The sequence below is a fragment of the Arachis hypogaea genome, chromosome 20 (assembly GCF_003086295.3).
Source record: "Arachis hypogaea cultivar Tifrunner chromosome 20, arahy.Tifrunner.gnm2.J5K5, whole genome shotgun sequence".
In the NCBI taxonomy this organism is placed as follows: domain Eukaryota; kingdom Viridiplantae; phylum Streptophyta; class Magnoliopsida; order Fabales; family Fabaceae; genus Arachis; species Arachis hypogaea.
In genome coordinates, this window is record NC_092055.1 from 14,552,979 (window position 1) to 14,575,139 (window position 22,161).

Genomic DNA, 22,161 nt, shown 5'->3' on the forward strand with positions numbered 1-22,161 from the left:
TCACTTGTCTACCTAATTAAGTATTAGAGTTTCGAATCCCACATTGTGTATGTAACAACTCATTGGCTAACGGCAGACCCTTAATAAATAAAATTTAAATCTGTGGATGATTAGTTCTCGACCTGCTGCCGAGTTGGAAAATACAGTGAAAGAAAATAGTATTTATCTTAAAAGTAGAACAATTCTAATTGATGATAGCAATACTTATGGAGATTTGTCTTTGTTAAAATTTAACTGTGACAGTTTTATTTATTGGTATCATATTTATTCAGGAAGTCAAACAATATGATCAACGTTATTACCGGTTAAAATTTTATATTTTATTACATCATTTTCAAACTTCTAAACTTATAAACTTATGTCATTACAAAAGCTATTAGATTGATTAATATTTTTTGGCAATATTACCAAAACAACGTAGTTGAGTATATTAATTTGTGTAAAAAGAAACTATAATAACTTTTGTTATTCAATATATAATTTATTCTATTGAAAAATGAATTATTATTCTTAGATTGGAATATATTTTTTTCTCTATTTTTATATCATTTTATTTGATAATAATTGCCATTAAAAAAATGAATAACTACACTATTTAATAATATAATGTACAAAATAATTTTTTATTTTAAAATTAATTATAGTTAGTGAAAAAAATTCTAAATATTTTCTTACACGAATATTAAAATGTATGAACTGTCGTGATGTCACTAACATAAATACAAATCATACAATATAAATAAATGTATAAAAGTAGAAATAAAATCTTCAAACTCAATTAATATAACAATAAATAAAAATTGTTATTTATCTACTAAATGTGGTAGTAAATACTGGACAAAATAAAATTATATTTTTATAAATATATTTACAGATAACTAAAAAATTAAAAACAAACACACTAAACAATATAGAGCATGAATGATAAAATATAACCTAAAAAAATTACTTAAATTCAAAAAGAACATGGATGTAATGAATTATAATAAATTTATATATGAGGAGTGAAAATAAAATTAAAAAATTAAAAATAAAATAAAGAGAACAATTAAAAGAAGTAAAAATTAAATAAATTCAAAAAAAATGTATCTTAAACACAAGAGAGAGAAAGAAAGAGAGAAAGGAGAAAGAATGAGTAAAAAATATATTATGATTTCGTATAAATAGATGACATTGAAAAAAATAAACTAATTAAATTAATTCATATATTTCGTTATCATATTTATTATTTACTAAAATAATTTGATATTTATTCCAATCAAATCAAATAATTAATATAATTAACTAAATTAATTAATTAATATAATTAATTGTAAGATTTGAATGTCTAATCAAATTAATTAATTGATATTATTAATTAGTTATAATTGATTTACTTTACAGAATTAAAAGAAATAAATCGAAAACACTCTCAGAAACATGCCAGGTCAGCTCCATCATTAAGTGTAAAAATCCAATTTTTATATAATAAAATAGATAAAATAGATTTTCATAAATAAATATCTACATATATAATTAGTTAACAGTACCATAAATTCCTAAAAATAACTAGCAATAATTACAATTCTAAATTAAACCTTAAATAATGACTTTTTTTATTAGCAATGGATTGGATAATAATAGAGTAGAATTTAGATTATATCCTAATTCTATCCACGTGTTTAAATTATTTTTAAAATTTAATTCTATTAGATTTGCGAGCTAAGAATCTTTGAATTTTAATTGTACTTATATCTTAAAGTTCTCTATCTAACTCTATATGCAATAAATTATTTTTTTAATCAAACATAATATTTAATTGTTTCTTAATTCATAAACACACTAATTTAGTATCTTATTTTTGTGTATATTATTATATCGAATATAAATAAAATAAATTTAGAGTCAATGCATCAAATATTAGTATATCAGTACAAACAAATGTTAGTACACTAAAAAAAATAATGTAGTGCTCTGTAAATTTAACTTGCTGTTAAAAGTAAACAAAAATGCTCATTAACTTGATCGTTAAAAATCGGTCATACATTATAACTCGGCCAAAAATGTTATAGATTGGTTATCAATAATGATCATTAAAGCAGATATCAAAATGGCCAAATGCGTTATTACTTTCCGTTAATGGCAAAATTACTCGGAGATTTAACGAGATGAACGCAGATTGGATCAGATCGGATATGACCAAAATTTCGATTCGATCTGCACTAAAATCATCGGATCCAATATCCGCAGTTTTTAAGTTTGGATTCGATCTGCTCTGTACATTTGCGGATTGGGTCAGATCGGATATATTTGCAAAACACAAAAATATTTTTAAAAATTTATTTTTATTGGAAAGCCTATTATTCACTTATTGACTTGAACATTGGAGTGCTTTTTACAGATATCCACTCCCTTATTATTTTATTATTGACGTATAATTCATCTCAACGAAAAGTTTGCAGAAACTTATCGACAAACGAACTATATAACCACCAACCTCCACAAAAATAATAATAATTATAACCCTAAACTTAAACCCAAATCTTATACTCTTAAATCTTAAACAATATAAGTTAAAGCTTACCCCTTAATATGCAATAGCTTTTTTCTGTTTATCAAAAAGCAAAAAAAAAAAATTACATTTTCAAAAAACCAAGATGACCCTCATTTTTTGTTTAATGAAATTAAGTTCTTAGATAAAAAAAAAAATTAGTAAAAGTTGTTTTTAGTATAATTATTAAATTCAGTTTGATTTTGTTAGTCGAATTGGTAAATCCAGACTTAGTTTATTGAATTAAAAATTTGGTCATCAATTCATATTGGGTCGTTAAAAATAATAACATCTTCTATTGCAACTTAATCTTTCAACAACAACAACAACATTAATATTTGAATAAAAAAATCTTTCAAATTTGGAATCATTTTTATGTTATCTATAGGTTAGTTTGATTAGTATTTAACTATCATTGAGACTCTAATACTTTTGCACATTCAATTAGCATTAAATAAGTGTTTTAACTTAAAGAACTCTAATTTTATATCAACTTGACAATGAACATATAATATTTTTGTCAAATTAAATACATGAAGTGTTGCTTATAAAATAATTGAAAATTAAATTTCTATAGAAAAAATAATAAACGAAATAGAGAATATAATTAGCATAAGAAAAATAAAAAAGGAAGATATCTTGAAACATGCATTTAATTATAATAACAATGTCTAACATTTATTCATAAAACTCAAAATTTAAGAGATAAATTTCACTTTATTCTATCTCTATTTTTAGATAAATTAAAAAAAAATTGTAGACACTAAAAAATCCACCTAATAACAATGAATTTATGTGCCGAAAAAAGAAAAAAAAAAACAACAAATGAAAGCTAGAAAAAAATAAAACACCGAAATAGTTTTAATAATTATAAACAATCATATTAAATGTATATTAAAATCATCTGTTAAAATTAGTTATTAATATAATATATTAAAAATAAATTAAATAATATATATATATATATAAATATATAATAACTAATTTTAGTTTACAAATAATATTTATTGTTTATTAATCCAAATTCCACGCACTAATTGGATTAGAATTTAGATTTGTTTTGGTAATTAAATAATAATAATAATAATAATAATAATAATAATAATAATAATAATAATAATACCCAAAGAAAAAAAGTTAAGCATAATAATAGTCAGTGTAACTGATGAGTGATGAATATGATTTGGCTAAGAGATCAGCCAATTAAGCAAGTTATTGAAGAGTTAATGAGTCATCACATTTTCTTGTCTTGCTTTGAGAGAAATAACTACGTGTCCTTTGAACATTAAAAAGGAAGGAATCTCTGTATCTCTATACCATATAACATTTGTACCTTATAATTCTCCTATTTTCAATGGTGTGAGATGACATCGAATAGTGTAGGATTACTTTTTTTTTATAGTTAAGTGCTGGCCAGATTTCAATAAAAGTGTTGGCCCTTAGACTTTTTCATAATTAAATATAATTTTTAAAAATAATAAAAAATATTAATAATTTAAATTGTACCAAATTTTATAAAAATAGAATATTTTAAATAATAGAAAAGATAAACTGTCCATTTTAAATAACAAAAAATATGAATACATTAACACGTCTACTGTGAAAGTACATAAGTGATTAATTTTTAAATTTAAATTATATATATTTCAAATTTCGTTTGTCACATGAGAGTACATAAAAATTTGAAATATAATTTAAATATAGGTGATTTATTTGATGATAATGTCAAGACTCTATTATCATAGAATATAAAATTTTTTCTACTTAAGTTGGTTGTACAGAGTTTTGTTACAAAGTTTAGGCCCGTTTGGATAGGTTCATAAGTGACTTTTTTTTATTTTTAACTTATGAAAATGTGTAGTATTAAGACCATCTCCAGTAGGGAACTCATCCCAGTTCCTGTTTATGGCCCACTGTCATAAAAAGTAACTCCACATCAGCTTTTGCATCATAAACAATAAATAGGAACTCAAAGCATCTCTCTCTTCTCCATTAGGAGGAACTAACTTTAGTCCCTATTGTGGTCCCACTTAATTAATTAATTAAAATACTTAAAATTAATATAATTAATTTTTTTCAATAATATTATTTAAATTTATAAATTTAAAAATAATTCATTATTAAAAGATATTAATATTAAATAAATTCATATATAATAATAATACACAATATATAATTCGAGATTATACTAATTTATAGTTTTGTGTTTACAACTGCTAATTTTAATAATATCATTAGCATTTTAAATTTTAAAAATAAAAATAACTAACTCAACTAAAAATTATTTTATAAGGTATAAAAATTAAATTTATTTTTTAATGTAAGTAAATTTAATTAATTATAATTTAATATAATAATATAAATAATATTCAATATTAATTATAATATAAATAATTAATTAAATAAAAACTTAATTATTTAATCTAATTAATTATTTAATTAATTATTATTTAAATAATTAATATAAATTATTAATTAAATAAAAATATAATTTTTATTATAATTATTATTAATTTAATTATTATTTAATTATTTAATTATTTCAGATTTTATATTATTATTTTTTTATAATAACTTGCCAAATGGCAAGTTGTTATTGGTTAATTTGAGTCCCTGCTTAGAGGGACTCCCTTACCTTGATCCTTGTGTGGGAACTCACTCCTTCTCTCCTCCAATGGTTAGAGTTCCTATATGTCAGAAAAAAGTCAAAGAGGAACTCACTATTGAAGGTGCTCTAATGTCTTTTACAATTTTCAAAACAAAATTGCAACTTTCTAAAAAACTATTTTAGTGCTTAAGAGAAGTTAAAAAAAAATGACTTATCTCATAATAAAAAGCTTTATATCATTTTTCTCTTAAAATAAATACTTTTAGAACTAAAAAATCAAACACAAAATAACTTATTTATAAGCTACTTTTAATATAAGTATTTATTATTTAAACTATTTCTTCAAAAGTAACTTAATTAAGTTGTTTATCCAAACTGGGGCTAAGTCCAACTTAAATTATTAATATTTTTTATTATTTTTAAAAATTATATTTAATTATTTATAAATACACATATTTTATTTTATACTATAAACGAGATAATTTTTTATGTGTAAACAAGATATATGAAAATTGAAAAAATATATATATGTAAACGAAATAAATAAACGTAGTGTAAATTGATAAGTACGCTACAAATTATTTATTTTGAAAATTAAAATAATTAAATTATTTATTTAAAAAATTCCAAATTTTATGAGATAAATTATAATATCAAATAAATAATTAAAATAAATAAAAATAATAATTATTAATTAATTAAAATTTATAAACGAATTTAATAATTTTAATAACTTATATACTAATAGAATATATTAAATTTTCAATAGTAAATCATCAAAATAAAAAACTCTGTAATAATCATAATTGCTATTTTATTAAAAATATATTTTAAAAATTATAATTAATGTATTTATAGTTTTACGGAAAAAACATTAATTAATTAATAATTTTATCAATATACATTAAAAGCTTCATTAATGAAATTTCCTAGAATATTGCACCAACTTACATGGGACGCGATTAGGTACTCCACAGATGAATGAAATTTTAAAACTCCATGAATAAAAGAAAGAGTAAAGTTTGCATATTTATTAGAAGCTCTTAAATGCGAAGAGAGAGAAAAAACTTTTTATTGATTTTTGTTTTATTTTAGACTAAATTCAATAATGTTTAATAATAGGTCATTAAAATTTATTTTACGTTTATTTTTGTCTCAAATTCATTTTAAGTTATAATTAATCTTTTTATTTAAAATTGTAGTGAGTTAAAATTAAAAACTGTAGAAATAAAAAAAATAATTTTATAATTTTTTATTTAAAATTTGTTTGGACTAAAAATTTTTTGTTTTATTATTTTCATTTTGGGCTATATTATTTTGAAATGATATTGAACTATTATAATAAAAACAAAAATAAAAGATAAAAAAACTAATAAAATAAGAATATCTTTTATAGTTAATTTTAAAAGCTTAAAATATAATTTAAAATTAAAATTATTTAATTTAAATTAAAAATATGATTTAATTTTAAAAAAATAACCTATAATATTAGTTAATTTTTAAAATACAAAAATGTTTTTTTTTTTAAATTAAAGTTGTTTGATTATTTTAAAAATAAAAAATTTATATTTGAATTTAGAATGATAACATTACTACTTGTGAGGATTAATTTTAAAATATATATTTAAAGACTAATTAAAAACACCCGTCTTTCTTTTTTTTGTTTTATTTTTTTAATTATTTGAATTAAAATCCAAAAATTGAATTTTTATTCTTATTTATTTTAATTTTTTATATTTTATTTGAATTAAAATATGGGTATTTTTTATTAATATTTATGTTTTAAAATTACTAAAAAAAAAATTAACTTAAAAATAAGAAATGTCAATAATTTATACCAGTAATAAATTAAATTAGGCTTATTCAATTTACTACTGATACAGTATATACATGATAAATCAAATAAAATTACACCAATATCCTAAACTGAATTGGATTATATAGTACAAATTTAATAGAAAAAAATTGGAGCTATTGTTTCAATTAAATAATATTTTTTTCTATGTATTAATTATTTTCTAGATATCTATACGTATAAACATTCTATTAACATTATTTCTGAGAAAATTTCTCAAAAATATGAGGCTTATACATTTAGATATATTAAACTATATATTAACGTATTAAAATTTTAAAATAAAAATAAATTTTATTTTAGAACGTAGAATAATAATTTTCATGTTTTCTTTTTGAGAAATATTGTCAAACACTTATCTACTAAAATTAATATTCATTTCAAGATGTCTCTTTTAAAAATAATTTTTTGGATTTAAATTTTGTAATTTTTATAATGAATTTTATTTACTAATATTAGAAATTCAAAATTTAAATTTAATTATAAAAGGTTAATATATGAAAAAATTATTTAAATGAATTAAAATAATTTTTTAATTTTCAAAACAAATAAAAAATCTTTAATTACATGAATCCATTTTTCTTTTGTGAGGACACAGATCATTCAAAATTTTGGTGATTTGCTAGACCATTTTATTTTAATTTCTCTATTTTACACTATTTATTTTTACTTTTTTTTATACCATATTTAAATGTTACTATAAAAAATATTAATGAGTATAATAAAATAATTACTCAATAATATTTTTTATAGTACTTACTAATATATTTTATTGTATTTATTAATAACTTTTATAGTATAATAAAAATATGATATAAAATAGAAGAATAAAATATTATATATGTTAAAATTATAATAAAAATATTAACAAATTCTATAAAAGAATATTAATAAGTAATTATTTTATTATACTGTTTAATATTTGTTATAGTATAATAAATATTTAAATATAAATTTGTAATTAAATATTTATAGTTTAAATATAAATATTTTTTTGTAGTTTTACAAGAATAATACATTAATTGTTTAATGATTTTATCAATATACATTAAAGTTTCATTAATGTAATGTCTTCTAAGATACCGTGCCAATACATATTATAATATTAATAAGGTAAAGGAGTTTCAAAACTCCAAATAATACGCCCCCTAAACGAAATTGGACCACTTTTAAAGTTCGAGTGCAACTGCAGAATTACTTTGAGGCTTAACTTTCTAAAGTCTAAACTGCTTTGTTGTTATAATTTTAAGAGAGAAAAAAAAATGTAAATGCTATAATGCCTAAAAACCAATATTTTAAAAACTGAACCGGATCGGCTAGTCGAACCGATTCAATTGGAAACTAATATAGAAAATGGTTTGATCCTCTTATTAAAACCGTTAATGACAAAATCGCAAAGAAACCGTTGAACCGACTAGTAACCGACCGGTTGGATCGGATCAGGAACCGACCGGTTCGTATGAAACGCTGTCGTTTTAATTTGTTAAGGGAAAAAAAAACAAAAAAACCCACCCATCCCCAGTCCCCACGCGAGTTCAGTCCCTCACCCCACCAAACACCCAGCTCATTCCAGCTTCCTGGACGAAACACACAGCAAGCCCTAGCTCCTTCCCAACCCAAAAATCCAGCTTCCTGAACGGAACTGCCGCCGCCGTTCGTCTGTGTTAGCGTCTCCGCGGCCTCTTCCTTCTCCTTCTCCGTGGCGTCTCCCCTTTCTAGCTCGGCACGTCTTCCATTCCAAGGTGAAATCGCTGCTCGAGGCCTCCAGCTGGTGCGCCGTGGTGTCGCCGTCGTCTGGCCGTCGTGCCTTCGTCGTCCCGCCGTCGTCTTCCTGCTGCCAGTGGAAGGTTAGTGAAACTGTGATTTACTGATTTGAGGTTAGTGGAAAGTTGAGTCTGTTACTCTGTTTCAGGGATTTGAGGTTGAATTTGTAATTTGTGATTTCTTGGGTCTTTTGTAATGCTGCTGATTTGAGTTTGGAATTTGTGATTACTAATTTACTGATTTGAGGTTAGTGGAAAGTTGAGTCTCTGTTATTCTATTTCAGCGATTTGAGGTTGAATTTGTGATTTGTGATTTCTTGGGTCTTTTGTAATGCTGCTGATTTGAATTTGGAATTTGTGATTACTGATTTACTGATTTGAGGTTAGTGGAAAGTTGAGTCTGTGTTACTCTGTTTTCAGGGATTTGAGGTTGAATTTTTGAGGTTAGTGGAAATGGAAGCTCTGACATTTTTGTCAAGCTGAATATGCAACCCTCTGCCTCTAGTTTAACAATGTATGGTTTGGGATAATAATATATTCTCTGTGTATATATATATATATATATATATATATATATATATATGGAAGTGGGAGACATTAATGGGCAAGTGGGGTTGCGGCTTTCAGTTAAGGGGGCTATGCCATTGGATGAAGGGTTGGCAATTGGATTCAATACATCTAATGTGATCAAGTGGAAGGAAGCAAAACTGCAAAACAAAACAAGGGGTTGCAAAATACAAAAATAAATTGGAGTTAGCTGGTATAAATTTAGTTTGATCAATGCTTGCTGATTTGAGTTTGGAATTTGTGATTACTGATTTACTGATTTGAGGTTAGTGGAAAGTTGAGTCTGTGTTACTCTGTTTCGGGATTTGAGGTTGAATTTGTGATTTGTGATTTCTTGGGTCTTTTGTAATGCTGTTGATTTGAGTTTGGAATTTGTGATTACTGATTAGTGACTTGTTAAGCTGCTGTTGTTAACTTGTTATGCAATTATGCTGCTTTGTTATGGATTTATGGCACTGAGTGTTTTGAATTTTGAATTTGTGATAAGTGATTTGTGATTAGTGATTTTGTTATGCTGCTGATTTGAGTTTGGAATTTGTGATTACTGATTAGTGACTTGTTAAGCTGCTGTTGTTAACTTGTTATGCAATTATGCTGCTGTTTTGTTATGGATTTATGGCACCGAGTGTTTTGAATTTTGAATTTGTGATAAGTGATTTGTGATTAGTGATTTTGTTATGCTGCTGTTTTGAATTATAGACATTCAATATTATTTAACGACTGAACTATGTTGCAAATTGGATAAGCAAGAAATTTCTGTACTAAAGTTTTCACCAACTAAAAATTTAATTGCTTGAAGAGATTTTGAAGTTGTGATCAGAAGGAACCACAAACTAAGTGAGCGATTCATTAACAACATCGTCATTAGTTTTTTTTTCTCTTTGGACATCTGAGTATATTTGTACTAATCTCCATTTGTCTGTTCTCTGTTTTGGTATTTTTGGGTCTGTTCTCTGTTTTGGTATTTTTGGCTTTTTCCTTTTTGATAGATGAGACTTGCATCATCTTCTTTTATCATCTGAGTATATAACTTGATCGGTTCACTAGCCAGTTCGGCGCTCCCTATCTTGTATTTTATAGTGATACAAGCATGTGATGCAGTTGTATTAACTAACTGTGCCAGCTAACTAGCTAAGGCTCATTGTGCCTGCTCAGCCTAACTCCTTAACGGAAAGTTTTCAAGTATATTAAGATCAACGGTTAAAAATTACTGAAACACCAGTAGTACACTTGAAAATTTTCCCTCCTTAACTGGTATTAACTAATTGTTAAGGCTAGCTAGTGAAGTGACTCATGCAATCTACGTATCTATCCTCTTTCAACAGATTTCATAGAGAAACTTGTTCGTACTAGGTTTGTAGAGAAAACAATTTCACCTGCTATTTTAATTTCTTACAGTTTGAAGGTAAGTTTAGAATCAAGCTTTGTAGGAAGGCTAATAAAACGAGAAAATAAGTGTTTAATTACTTTTAAATTAAGACAGTAGATTTTCATATGATAATACTTACAAATTCAATAAAAACTAATATCTCACTAGCTCACTTTATCCTTTTTTCAATCTTCTCATTTTAGAGAATTAATCCCTAATTTTACAATTCGAACTCAATTCTTAACTTATCCAATAAAAAAATGGATAAGATTGTGTTAACATATTATGTTGAAAATTATATATACCAAATTAATAAAATGTTAAACTTAAATATTAAAGTATATAAATATCATATTATGTTTATATCAAAATAAATGATTATGAAATAAAAATAACATTAATAATATAAAAATATTACTAAAGTATAAAATATAACATTTCTTTATTAATTTTATTAGAAATATATTTTTAGTTATCAAATATAATCGGACCTCATCAAATCTACTCAAATCTAACCAAAAATAATATTAAATCAAAAGATAAATCCAAACCGTTAAAATATGATTAACCGAATTTAGGATTGGAAGTTCACAACACTACTTGAGAGAATAGAATTTAAGGACCACAGTGCACCTTAAATAGTGTAGGTCCTGCTAAGCCCCTCTTTCTTTTTCTTCTTTCTTGATTCGTCTTCCAGAGTTCGCACACTCTGTACTTCTTGTTAGAGCATCTCAACCACCGTGCACTCTCTCTCTGCTGTGACTCTCTTTCCTCTTCTACCTTCTTCTTTCACATTTTTTGTATTGCATGAAATAGGGAAATATTTGACGAGTTGCATAAACAGCTTTGTAACACTTGGTGTCTAATGCAGTGGAACAAAGGTGAATATGGAATGCGTGGTTCAGGGTATTATAGAGACACAGGTGATTTTATGCATTTTCTTTTGATTTTTAAATTTATTTGCTTTTCCCTAGAGTTTGAGATGTTTCAGTTGCTTCAAATTATAGCTATCTAGGGTGTGAATTGTTCCCTTGAAAGGTAGCATAGGATTTCGGTACTCGTATAATTTCAAAAACATAGTACCTTATTGAATGTATCATATTCTTAATTCTTAATTTCCTGTAGTGTGGGTTTTGCATTGAGAAGCTTTCATAAAGAAGCAAAACTTTGACTATCACAATTATCTAAATATATGCTATTGTAATACTCAAACATTACACGCTGATATTTGAACAGAACCTTCTAATATTATAAAAATACTGAATTTTCCTCACAAAGGACTTCAAGATTGTCACCCATATTGGCCATTATCACTTCCGCAATACTTTTCAAGTAAATTGCTTTAAACCTCTTTGAATATTTATGTTGACACTGTTCTCATTATCTTTCTTGTTGGACTGAGCTATTCTACTATTTTGAATGAGTATACAAGGTGGTTTATCATAGTGGAGTTTATTTTGTTCAGAATCTCTATGTGCAAGAAAAGTAGAAAACAAGTTTATTTCTGAATCTAACGGCCATCAATGCGTGCATTTCTCTGGTTCCACTTTCTAAATAAGAATTAAGTTTTAGCTCGATAATTCTATCTTAATGTATTATTTTAAATTTTTACTAAGGAAAGGAAAGCATTCTGTTCAAGTTGACCTTGGCATCTGATATTTTGTAATCTTTTTGCAGCATGTTGAGGCCCTTGAGATTCTTCTTCAAGGGCTATGTGGCGTCCAAAGAGAGCGATTAAGGATTCATGAAATTTGCCTCAAGAGTGGTCCAAATCTTGGTTAGTGTTTTCTTGTGATAATATGTGATGTTGTAGCCAGCAAGGCAAATGCATTATCTGTCAGTGTTCCTTTATTCCAAGGTGAAAGAAATTTTATTGCTAAAGAATAAGGAAATAGTATTATTTATCATTTTGTAAACAAACAGTGAATAACTCCCCTTAGGAATGAGGGAAACATACTTCAATCCAACAAAGCCTCCAATCCCACTGCATGTCTATCAAAGCATACTTACTAACTTTTCATGTTATAAACACCATAGGAAAGAGTGATAAACTATTCCATTTCATAACAATGGCAAAGATAAATGCTTGTTTTTAAGTATTCAAGCACCATTTCTGTCTAACTTGGTGGAAGCAAATCAGCAAAACAGAATTACATCTCTAAACCAAGCCTCTGTAGGCTGAAGTGTCATGTACTCTTTTTTTTTTCTCTGAAGTTCAGCTTGCCATGATTTGTTGATTTATCATTTCTATGCTGTTACTTGGTAGCTATTGTTCTCTTCTATTGATTTTTCAATTAATGCATGAATCACCAAAGAATTATACTTATCCCAGTATATGATGTGTTTACTGTTCTGGATTTTTCCTACATTGATGTGGGATGTTTCCACACCTTTAGTGATTCTCTTAACATTATTATTCTAGTGTTACTTAATCACTTGAAAACAACATCGAGTATATGACATAAGAATTTGGAGTTTTTCAAGTTGGACATGATTTTATTGGCTTTCTTTCCAGGCCCTGTAGCATCTGAGGTTCGACTTTTATGTGATCTTGAGCAGGCTGAACCATCATGGTAAACCATGCAGTATTGTCGCCATTCACTTATTAGAACTTTTCTCATGTCCATATAAAAATCTATTAAATGCTTGGTGACTTGTTCAGGACTGTAAGACATATTGGGGGTGCAATGAGGGGTGCCGGTGCTGAACAAATTTCAGTTCTGGTTAGGACAATGGTTGAAAGCAAAGCAAGCAAGAATGTGCTTCGTATGTTTTATTTACTTGGGTACAAGTTAGACCATGAACTGCTTAGAGTGGGATTTTCTTTCCATTTTAACAGGGGTGCACAAATCACTGTAACGGTGTCATCAATCAATAAAATGCTAAAGGTGCATGCAACGGACGAGGCTGTACCGGTAACGCCTGGTATACAGTTGGTGGAAGTAACTGCACCTGCAACTGGTGAAACCTATGCTGAAGTTGCTTCTGCAGTTTCATCCTTTTGTGAATATCTTGCACCGTAAGAAACTTTTATTGTCTTCCTTCTGCAAATTTTCTATATTGTATGTTTTCAACTTTTCCGGGGCTGAAGTGGTAGCTTTTGTATACCTGGTGGCGGCTAATTGTCGGATATAGTCTGTTGCCAACTTACAGGTTGAATTGGTGCAATGGTAAAGTTGTTGCCTTGCTACTTGGAGCTTACAAATTTAAATTCTGGAAACAATCTTTCTATTTGTACAAGGCTGCATACACCTACTCTTTTTATACTGTATGAGGCTAAATTTTGAACAAATTACACTAACCCCCGAAGATTTGGCAATATTACATATAAGATTTCACCATTTGTAAAAAATATATGCTAATCTCCCATGAGAATAATACATACTCTCTATCCCATCATTTTATAAAATGTGACGGAGAATTCAGTGTAGGTATGACAAATCAAGGGGATCTTGTGTGATATAATCTAAGTTGGGAGGTTAAAATAATATCCCCTAGAATTTTAATCTGGAATGTTTTGTCACATTGCCATGCATGCTCTTGTAAAGTCTAACTATCCTATTCGAATAAGTCACGAGGTAGATTATCATTTTTGAACCCTTATGTCATATCATATTACTAACATATCCTTCTGTCATGAAGATTATCATACTTTGTATTGTTCATTCATATTTCTAACACGTACAACTGTTTGACTTCAATTTTTATCAGGCTTTTGCATCTGTCAAAACCCGGCATTTCAACTGGAGTTGTTCCTACGGCTGCTGCAGCTGCAGCATCCCTTATGTCTGACGGTGGTGGTACAACTTTGTAGTGTGCTTGTAATGTATAGATACAAAATTCTTGTACACTATTAAACTTTCATGTTACACATTGTTAATTGAAACAAGGAATGGAACTCCATTGACACAAGTTGCTTTGGAGTGGCATAAGTTTTATAACGGAAAAGAAGAGAAATGCGTGAAAACTGTTATTGCTCATCAACTTCCAAACTTACAGTGCATTTTTTAATATTTGTTTGGGTAAAGTATATTTCGAAAAATATTAATAATACCGGTAGCTTTTAATTAATTTTATTTTATTCTTAACGTTTGAAATAAATTTTAATTGTCTCTAATTTTAATTTTTTGACGATGAACATATGGTTTATTTGTTTTTCCCTTTATATTATTATCGTTCCACACTTTTGTCGGAAATAGATCTTCTCAATTGTTAAAAAAAATTGAGGAAGTAAAGTGTGATCTATAATCCTTCAATGCTATCTCTTTCTTATTTTTTTTTGTCTTACTTATAAAAATTAATGGTGAGAGATTACATTTTACTTCTTTAATTGTTAAAAAAAATTGAGAAGATTTATTTTCTTTTTGTCTTCTGCCATTATCTCATTGTCATTTTATCCTTATTGTAATTATTCCTTTTTTTTTGTTACTTTATTTTTGTTGACAAATTATCATTTTCAACATGTGAGAAGATCTGAATCCAATTATAGCTATACACAAAATTGGAATGTAAAATCATGCATAGTAGAGAAACCTACGTATCAGAAAAATGGAACCGATTTCTATTGATATACTTCCATTATTCTAAGGAATGGTGAGTTTCTTGGTCAAGAGAGAGAACTAGAAATGTAAGCTGAATACATCATATCAAACCATAGGGGAAACTGAAGACATACAAATAGGGGTATTGTTAAAAATGCAACCCCAGAGATTGAACTAGGAACCCACTTCAAATATTCGTAATTTGTTATGAAGAAGGTACTACTAAATGCTAAGATCATGCTTATGATTGAGATAAATAATGCCACTAGGCCAGATATCAAAAGTCCTCTTCAGAAAAACGTGAGATGACGGTAGAGAAGAAAATGGAGACAGAGGCCAAAGATGACATCAGTGCTACGGTATCTGCTAATGCAAATATCTGGGAGGCTAGTCTCTTGGAATCGTTTTGACTTCCTTTATTGTCATCATTATTGTTACCAGTTAACCAGCTGTAGCAAGCAGAGAAAATTAGGGTCGAAACAATAATGCAAGCCTTTGCGGTTTTGTTAATCCAAGATACCTTTCTTGAGCAATGGTTCATGCTCCATGGTAAATAGTTGGCGTGGAGTAAGACCTGCATTGCTAGCTTACTCATAACTAGCAGCAGGTACATCAAGATTTGGCATAGAACCACCAAATACATTGGAATTCTCATCTATCTCAAGAAATCAACACCATACACTGCATTGCCTCCTGCTAGTGTTATCAAATTCCTTGACAATGGTAGTAAAGTGTCCAACATCTTCTTCTTCAATTGCAGAAGAAATATCCGTGTTCCTGAAAATGTTGGATCCAGCTCCTGATATCTCTCTAGTGCATTGTTTATAGCAACGAGATCCCCTTTACAGAGTTCGCAAATGCCAGCATTAAGAAGATGTCCTTTAACTCCATACTTCATCAAGTTATTGTTGAGAGACTGGCAAGCTATGGCTTCATAAATGTCAATTGATTTTTGATATTGTTCTAGCTGGGCACATTGCTGAGTCTGATTTCTATAAGTCACTGCCCTTGAAGCTCATATTTGGATTAGCATGATGGTAGCAGTTGCAAGTGCCTTCTTCATTACTTACTATTATCACTCAAATTGGGTTCCTGGTTTTATTTCTGCGTTTGCGTGTCTACTAATACTTCTTTTCATATTTTTGCAGTTTAAATTATGGTATGTGATAATGTATTCAACGTTTTATTGTAAGAATCTTTTTAAGCCAGACAAAAAAAATGCTTTATGCATTGAAAGATTAGAGATGTAAATTGAGGTGTATTCTATTTCGTCAAATTTATTGTATTCTAATTTATTTTTTTTTAAAGTCATGTTAGCAAGAATTTAAAAGTTCGAGTAATTGTGAGGATTTTTTATTTTTATAAATTAAATAAATGTAATAATTAATAAAATAAATAATTTTAAAAATATTTACTGAAATAAATACTCATCTGTTATCTCGTTTACATAGTAAATAAGATAATTTTGCATGTATCTCGTTTACAGTGTAAATAAGATAAGACAGATGTATGCGACACGTGTTTATCTCGTTTACACTGTAAACGACATATATACGTGTAAACGAGATATACAACGAGATATATGGTATTTTTTTTAAAATTTGAAAATAATAAAAAATATTTTTAATATCAATAATCCAAACTTTTGTCATACAATTAGTACATAAAAAAATTGGTAGAAGAGATTAAAATGGATATGTGTGATAATTTTAATCTATTTTAAATAATAGGAATTAACACGTTTACTTGTAAACCATTTATAACTACCCATCACCTATTTATACGTGATTTATTTAATGGGCAATAACTACCCATTACTATTTACACGTGATTTATTTAATGGACACTAACTACCCATTACTAGTTATCCATATTTATTTATTTAATGGGCAATAACTATCCATTACCCATTACCCATTACCTATTTTAAAAAATTAAAATATAATTTAAATACACGTGATTTATTTAATGACCCAATTAATACATGTTACTATTCTATTGATATATAATATGAAATATTTTTTACTTAAATTATATTTTAAATTTTTATGTACTCCCATGCAACAAATAAAATTTATATGTACTCCCGTAAAAAAAATAGGCTAATTAAATAAATTACGTGTAAATAGTAACGGGTAACTAGTAACGGGTAGTTACTGCCCATTAAATAAATCATGTGTAAATGGTAACTAGTAATGAGTAATTACTCCCTATTAAATAAATAGTAATAGGTAGTTACAAATGGTTTTTAAGTAAACGGTGTTAATTCCTATCATTTAAAATAGACTAAAATTAATCAAACATATTCATTTTAATCTCTTCTATCAACTTTTTTATGTACTAATTACATGTAAAAAGTTTGGATTATTGATATTATTAATATTTTTTATTATTTTCAAGTATTTTTTTAAAAAAAATACATATATCTCATTTACAGTATAAACAAGATAAACACGTATCGCATATCCCTCTCTTATCTTGTTTACACGGTAAATAAGATACATGCAAAATTATCTAGTTAACAGTGTAAACGAGATAAGAAAAGGATATTTATTTTGGTAAATATTTTTAAAATTATTTATTTTAGTAATTATTATATTTATTTAATTTATAAAAATAAAAAATCCGTAATTATGAAAGTGAATGTATCCTACCTTTTTAAAGTAACATCTAAGTTATCCCCTCTCTCATATGTCACATTCTAATTTGATGTTTATTTTAATATATTTGTTATATATTTATTAAAATATTAATTTAAAAATTTTCTTATATAAACTTAATTCTAAACTAAAATATTAATGTGACAAATTAAAAATAGAAACACAGATTAGTATTGCTGTGAAAATTTTCAATTTGAAAAGTTTATCGTGTCAAGTAGATCTTTAAATTTAAAAATTTATTCTATACAATTTGGTTTTGAATTATATGAAAAAAAATTGAAACACTTTATATCTTATTTTTTAAAAATTAATGTAACTAGTTTGCAATTATTTTTTATTAAGGTCTGAATTTTTATTTAATTTTTGTTAGAAATAAGAGATTTTGTGTGAAAAATAAAAGAGTAATATATAATATTTTTTTCAAATATTTTGTTAAATTTTTAACGAATCTTAATGATTCGAAATCAATTTTTTATTTTTTATTTTATTAGATAAATTAGTCATCTAACAAATTCTATTAAAAAATTAAAATAAATAAACACTCATTAAAATATAACACATCAAAAAGGATATCTTATATGTTATTTTAAAGAGGGTAGAATTCTATAACTGAATATGTTATTTGGTGGATTAGAGAGCTAACAATTTTTATTTTTTCACATACAACAAATATTCTTAAAAAATTCAAAAAATTCTATATCCCATGTAATAAAGTATAAAGAACCAACTTTTAGTTAACTAACTTTATAATTTAGAATTTAATATTAAAGATTTAGAATTTAAGATCTATAATTTAAGATAAATAAAATAATTTTAAAAAATTAATTGATATTGACTAAAAAAAATTGATTACTTAACATTACTTATCTAAATTACTAAAAATTAAAAGTCCAAAATTAAGAATTAAAAAATTTACCAGCCAATAATTTACCAACAAATTATATGTTTAAATAGAAGGAATTGAAAAAGATCTTTTAAAATACAAAAAAGGTAAAATAATAGAAGAAAAATAATGTGAAATTAATTTTTAGTTAGTCAATTTAAAATTTAATTTTATAATTATTTATATTTATGATTAATGGTTTATGTTTTAGTATTTATAATTTAAAATAAATAAAATAATTTTAATAAAATTGACCGAAAAAAATTAATTCTATAATATTACTATAATAAAATAAAAATTTAATCACCGTTTTAAACCTGTGTTAATTTCATTACCTTAATTTAAGAGGATTTATTTCGTGCTTTATCAACTTTTTTACCGAATGGAAGTAAACAACACATTTTGAGCTTGCTGAACCACCTCTACAGATCCAGCGTCCTTGACATCAATGGTTGTTCTGAAATACTAAGGAAGAAGGGAGAGAAAATCGTCGAGAAGAAGAAGAAGAATCCTCGGGCATGCATGCATTAATTGAGGCAGCAGCTGCAGAGACAGATCATAGAATCTAGTGAGAGGTGAAAATACAGAGGCATTTAAATTACTGAGGAATTTTCCATGCAAATATATAGATTTTCCAAGAACTAGATGTATAGTACAAATTGATAGACTCTTAGTTTATCAAAATGTGGATGGAGAGATATTTTTCGTGTGCACCAAGCCACCAAGCGTATCCATCTTAGGCTTTGGGGAGTATATACTTAGAGGATCTATACTTAATATTGGGGAGTTTTATAGTGGCACAAAAATTGATGGTTAATGGTGGTTAATTGTTGACTTACCAGTAGATCTGTGACACGGTGAAAGAATTATGAAGAGAAGCTTGGTTAATTAGTGTTGAGATCAATGTTTTGAAAATTGAACCGGATTGATCGATTGGACCAGTCTAACTGCGAACTGAAAACTAATACGATTCGATTAACGATAAAAACCGCTTAAATTAAAAATTGCATTTAAACTGTTGAACGGGCCAAAAACTTGTCGGTCGAACCGAACTGGGACCTGGCCGGTTTTGAAGAGAAGTCGTCCTTTAATTCCTCTATTTTCCTGGTTCAGTCACCCACTCTCCCTCTAGCCCCATTCCTCAAATTCTCTCCTCTCTCAGCTCTCTACCCTAGGTTACAGTCTCGCCTACCGCTGCAAGGAGAGCTTTAGCGCCGCTGTCCGTCGCACTTAGGGGCCACCGTTTCTTCCTTCGTTATGCCTTGTGCCTCCCAGCCCCTTCGCCAATCTCCTTCCTTCAGAAAGCAGAACTGCCCTCAACCCTAGCCTCCACCACCACCGCAAGAAGTGGGCCACAGCCGCTGCCCATCGCACTCAGGCTTCTCTCTTCGTCCTTTCAGCATTCTCCATGTCTCCAAACCCTGAGATCCGAAAAGTCTAAACCTTGTCTATGGTATTCCGAGTAGGATCTGGGATGGGATGACTGTGACGAGGTTCAAACTCATGAATGTTGGGCGCAGTGACAGTGTGCAAAAGGATAAATGTATCCTATTCTGACACAAGTGAGAACCGACAGATGATTAGCCCTACGAAAACGTAGTTGGACCATTTTTACTGAGAGGACGGATGGTAGCCATTGACAACAGTGATCCACCAACATACAGCCTGCCATGGAAGGGACGTGCGTGTTTGGAAGAAGAAGACAGTAGGAAAGCAGAAATTCAAAAGACAGAGCATCTCCGAAACCTCAACATGTTTTCTATTACTGAATAACAAGTATCATTCTTTTCATGCTCTTTTACCTTTTACAAACAAAACCTTTTTTATTATTAATCTCCTGACTAAGAGTTACAAGATAACCATAACTTTCTTCAAGCCGACAATCTCCGTGGGATCGACCCTTACTCACGTAACGTATTACTTGGACGACCCAGTGCACTTGCTGATTAGTTACACCGGAATTGAAATTTGAGATAAGTGATCACAATTCCGTGCACCAACGCACAATTCCAGCACCGTTTTTGCGCAACTCTCTGTAACTTTTGCATTGGGGTGGCATTTTTTAACGATGCGTACGCGTTGCTCATGCGCACGCGTGGAGGGCAAAGAACGCATATGACGCGTACGCATCATTGACGCGCACGCGCGGTTGGGATTGTGCGCCCAGCACCCCACCAGTGCGGTTCCTGAACAACTTTCTGTAACTTTTTGCTTTAGAGCAAAATTCGCATGGACGCGTACGCGTGACCATCCCTTTTTTTAAGAAGAAAACTAACAAGCTACCAGAATAACTCTAAACATTATTAAACCACTAGAAACAAAATTTAAACTAAACAAACATAGCTAAAAAAAATAAAAATTTAACTTATTACCACTAGAAATAAAAGAGAAAATAGAAAGAATTTACCATGGTGGGGTGTCTCCCACCTAACACTTTTAGTTAAAGTCCTTAAGTTGGACATTTGGTGAGCTCCTTGTCATGGTAGCTTGTGCTTGAACTCATCTTGAAACTTCGACCAACGCTTGGACTTCCAATAAGCTCCAACCTCTCTAAGTGAATTCACCAAGCCTTGATGAAGTCCTTCACAAGCTTTGAGCTCCCAAAGTTGATCCTCTGGTATTCCTGGATCCCAAATCTTGTTTCTACACCCGTCTTTGAGTGGATCTTGATTATTCCAACCGGGTGGCAAGCAGTTCGAATTCTCAATGAAGTACCAAACTCATCTCTTAGACCCATCTAATTGATCACCAATCCGACCCTTGCATCTAGCTCTTGAAATCTCAACCTTGATGAGCCTTGATTTGCAATTCCAACCACTAAACATCCTTCTCTTACGCTTCATTCCACAAAGCCTCCTAAGTTGACCATCCGTTTCTAGAATACCATACTCGAGTGGGGCAATAAATCGAATAGAGATAAGTTTTACCCACTCAAATAAAGGAGTAGATGGCAACCTAGGTAGAAAAGTCTCCAACGATCTTGATAGAGCATATTTAACTCCCGTCCATCCTTTTCAAAAGACTTCCACCTCAATGTTGCTTTCAAATTCATCGGGAGAAGGTTGGCTTGATTCATGATCATTATCACCAAGGAAAGTTGCTTCTTGATCTATCCCGACCAATTCTTCATATGGAACATGCCTTGGAAGTTGTGCACTAGCCTCCTCAACATCAATTTCAATCTTCTTGGAGGAATACTCTACAACTCTAGATTCCCATGGGGGGTTCGGCATCTCCTAAGTCTTCAACCACTTCTTCCTCTTCAACAAGTACGGCTTCCTCCAACTGTTCCAATACAAAATCACATTCCTCATTTTCCACCGGAGTTCCTAATTTCTCCTTCATGCTACGTTCTTCATTAGATTCTCCACATGTAACCATGGGA

General features: G+C 28.3%; 1 protein-coding gene across 5 annotated transcripts; it reads left to right on the forward strand.

Moving 5' to 3' along the window:
* The first annotated feature begins 8,503 nt into the window (after window positions 1–8,503).
* On the forward strand, window positions 8,504–14,676 carry LOC112783297 (mediator of RNA polymerase II transcription subunit 18). 5 transcript variants are annotated; one of them, XM_025826185.3, is made up of 8 exons: window positions 8,504–8,840; window positions 9,177–9,270; window positions 9,384–9,516; window positions 11,564–11,615; window positions 12,370–12,469; window positions 13,208–13,265; window positions 13,355–13,711; window positions 14,404–14,676. In XM_025826185.3, the coding sequence occupies exons 4-8, from the start codon at window positions 11,580–11,582 to the stop codon at window positions 14,504–14,506; spliced, it is 654 nt and encodes a 217-aa protein (XP_025681970.1). In that variant the 5' UTR covers window positions 8,504–8,840; window positions 9,177–9,270; window positions 9,384–9,516; window positions 11,564–11,579; the 3' UTR covers window positions 14,507–14,676. The 5 variants fall into 5 exon arrangements, with proteins under 5 accessions (XP_025681970.1, XP_025681971.1, XP_025681972.1 ...); XM_025826187.3 differs by lacking the exon at window positions 9,384–9,516 and having other exon boundaries at window positions 8,601–8,840; window positions 9,177–9,199; XM_025826186.3 differs by lacking the exons at window positions 9,177–9,270; window positions 9,384–9,516.
* The last annotated feature ends 7,485 nt before the right edge of the window (window positions 14,677–22,161 follow it).

Bases quoted from the DNA above. Each gene is read 5' to 3' on its own strand.
- LOC112783297 (XM_025826185.3), top strand. From the start codon at position 11,580: ATGGAATGCGTGGTTCAGGGTATTATAGAGACACAG. The intron at 11,616-12,369 runs GTGATTTTATGC...ATCTTTTTGCAG, and splicing joins AGGGTATTATAGAGACACAG to CATGTTGAGGCCCTTGAGAT. The intron at 13,712-14,403 runs GTAAGAAACTTT...AATTTTTATCAG, and splicing joins TTTTGTGAATATCTTGCACC to GCTTTTGCATCTGTCAAAAC.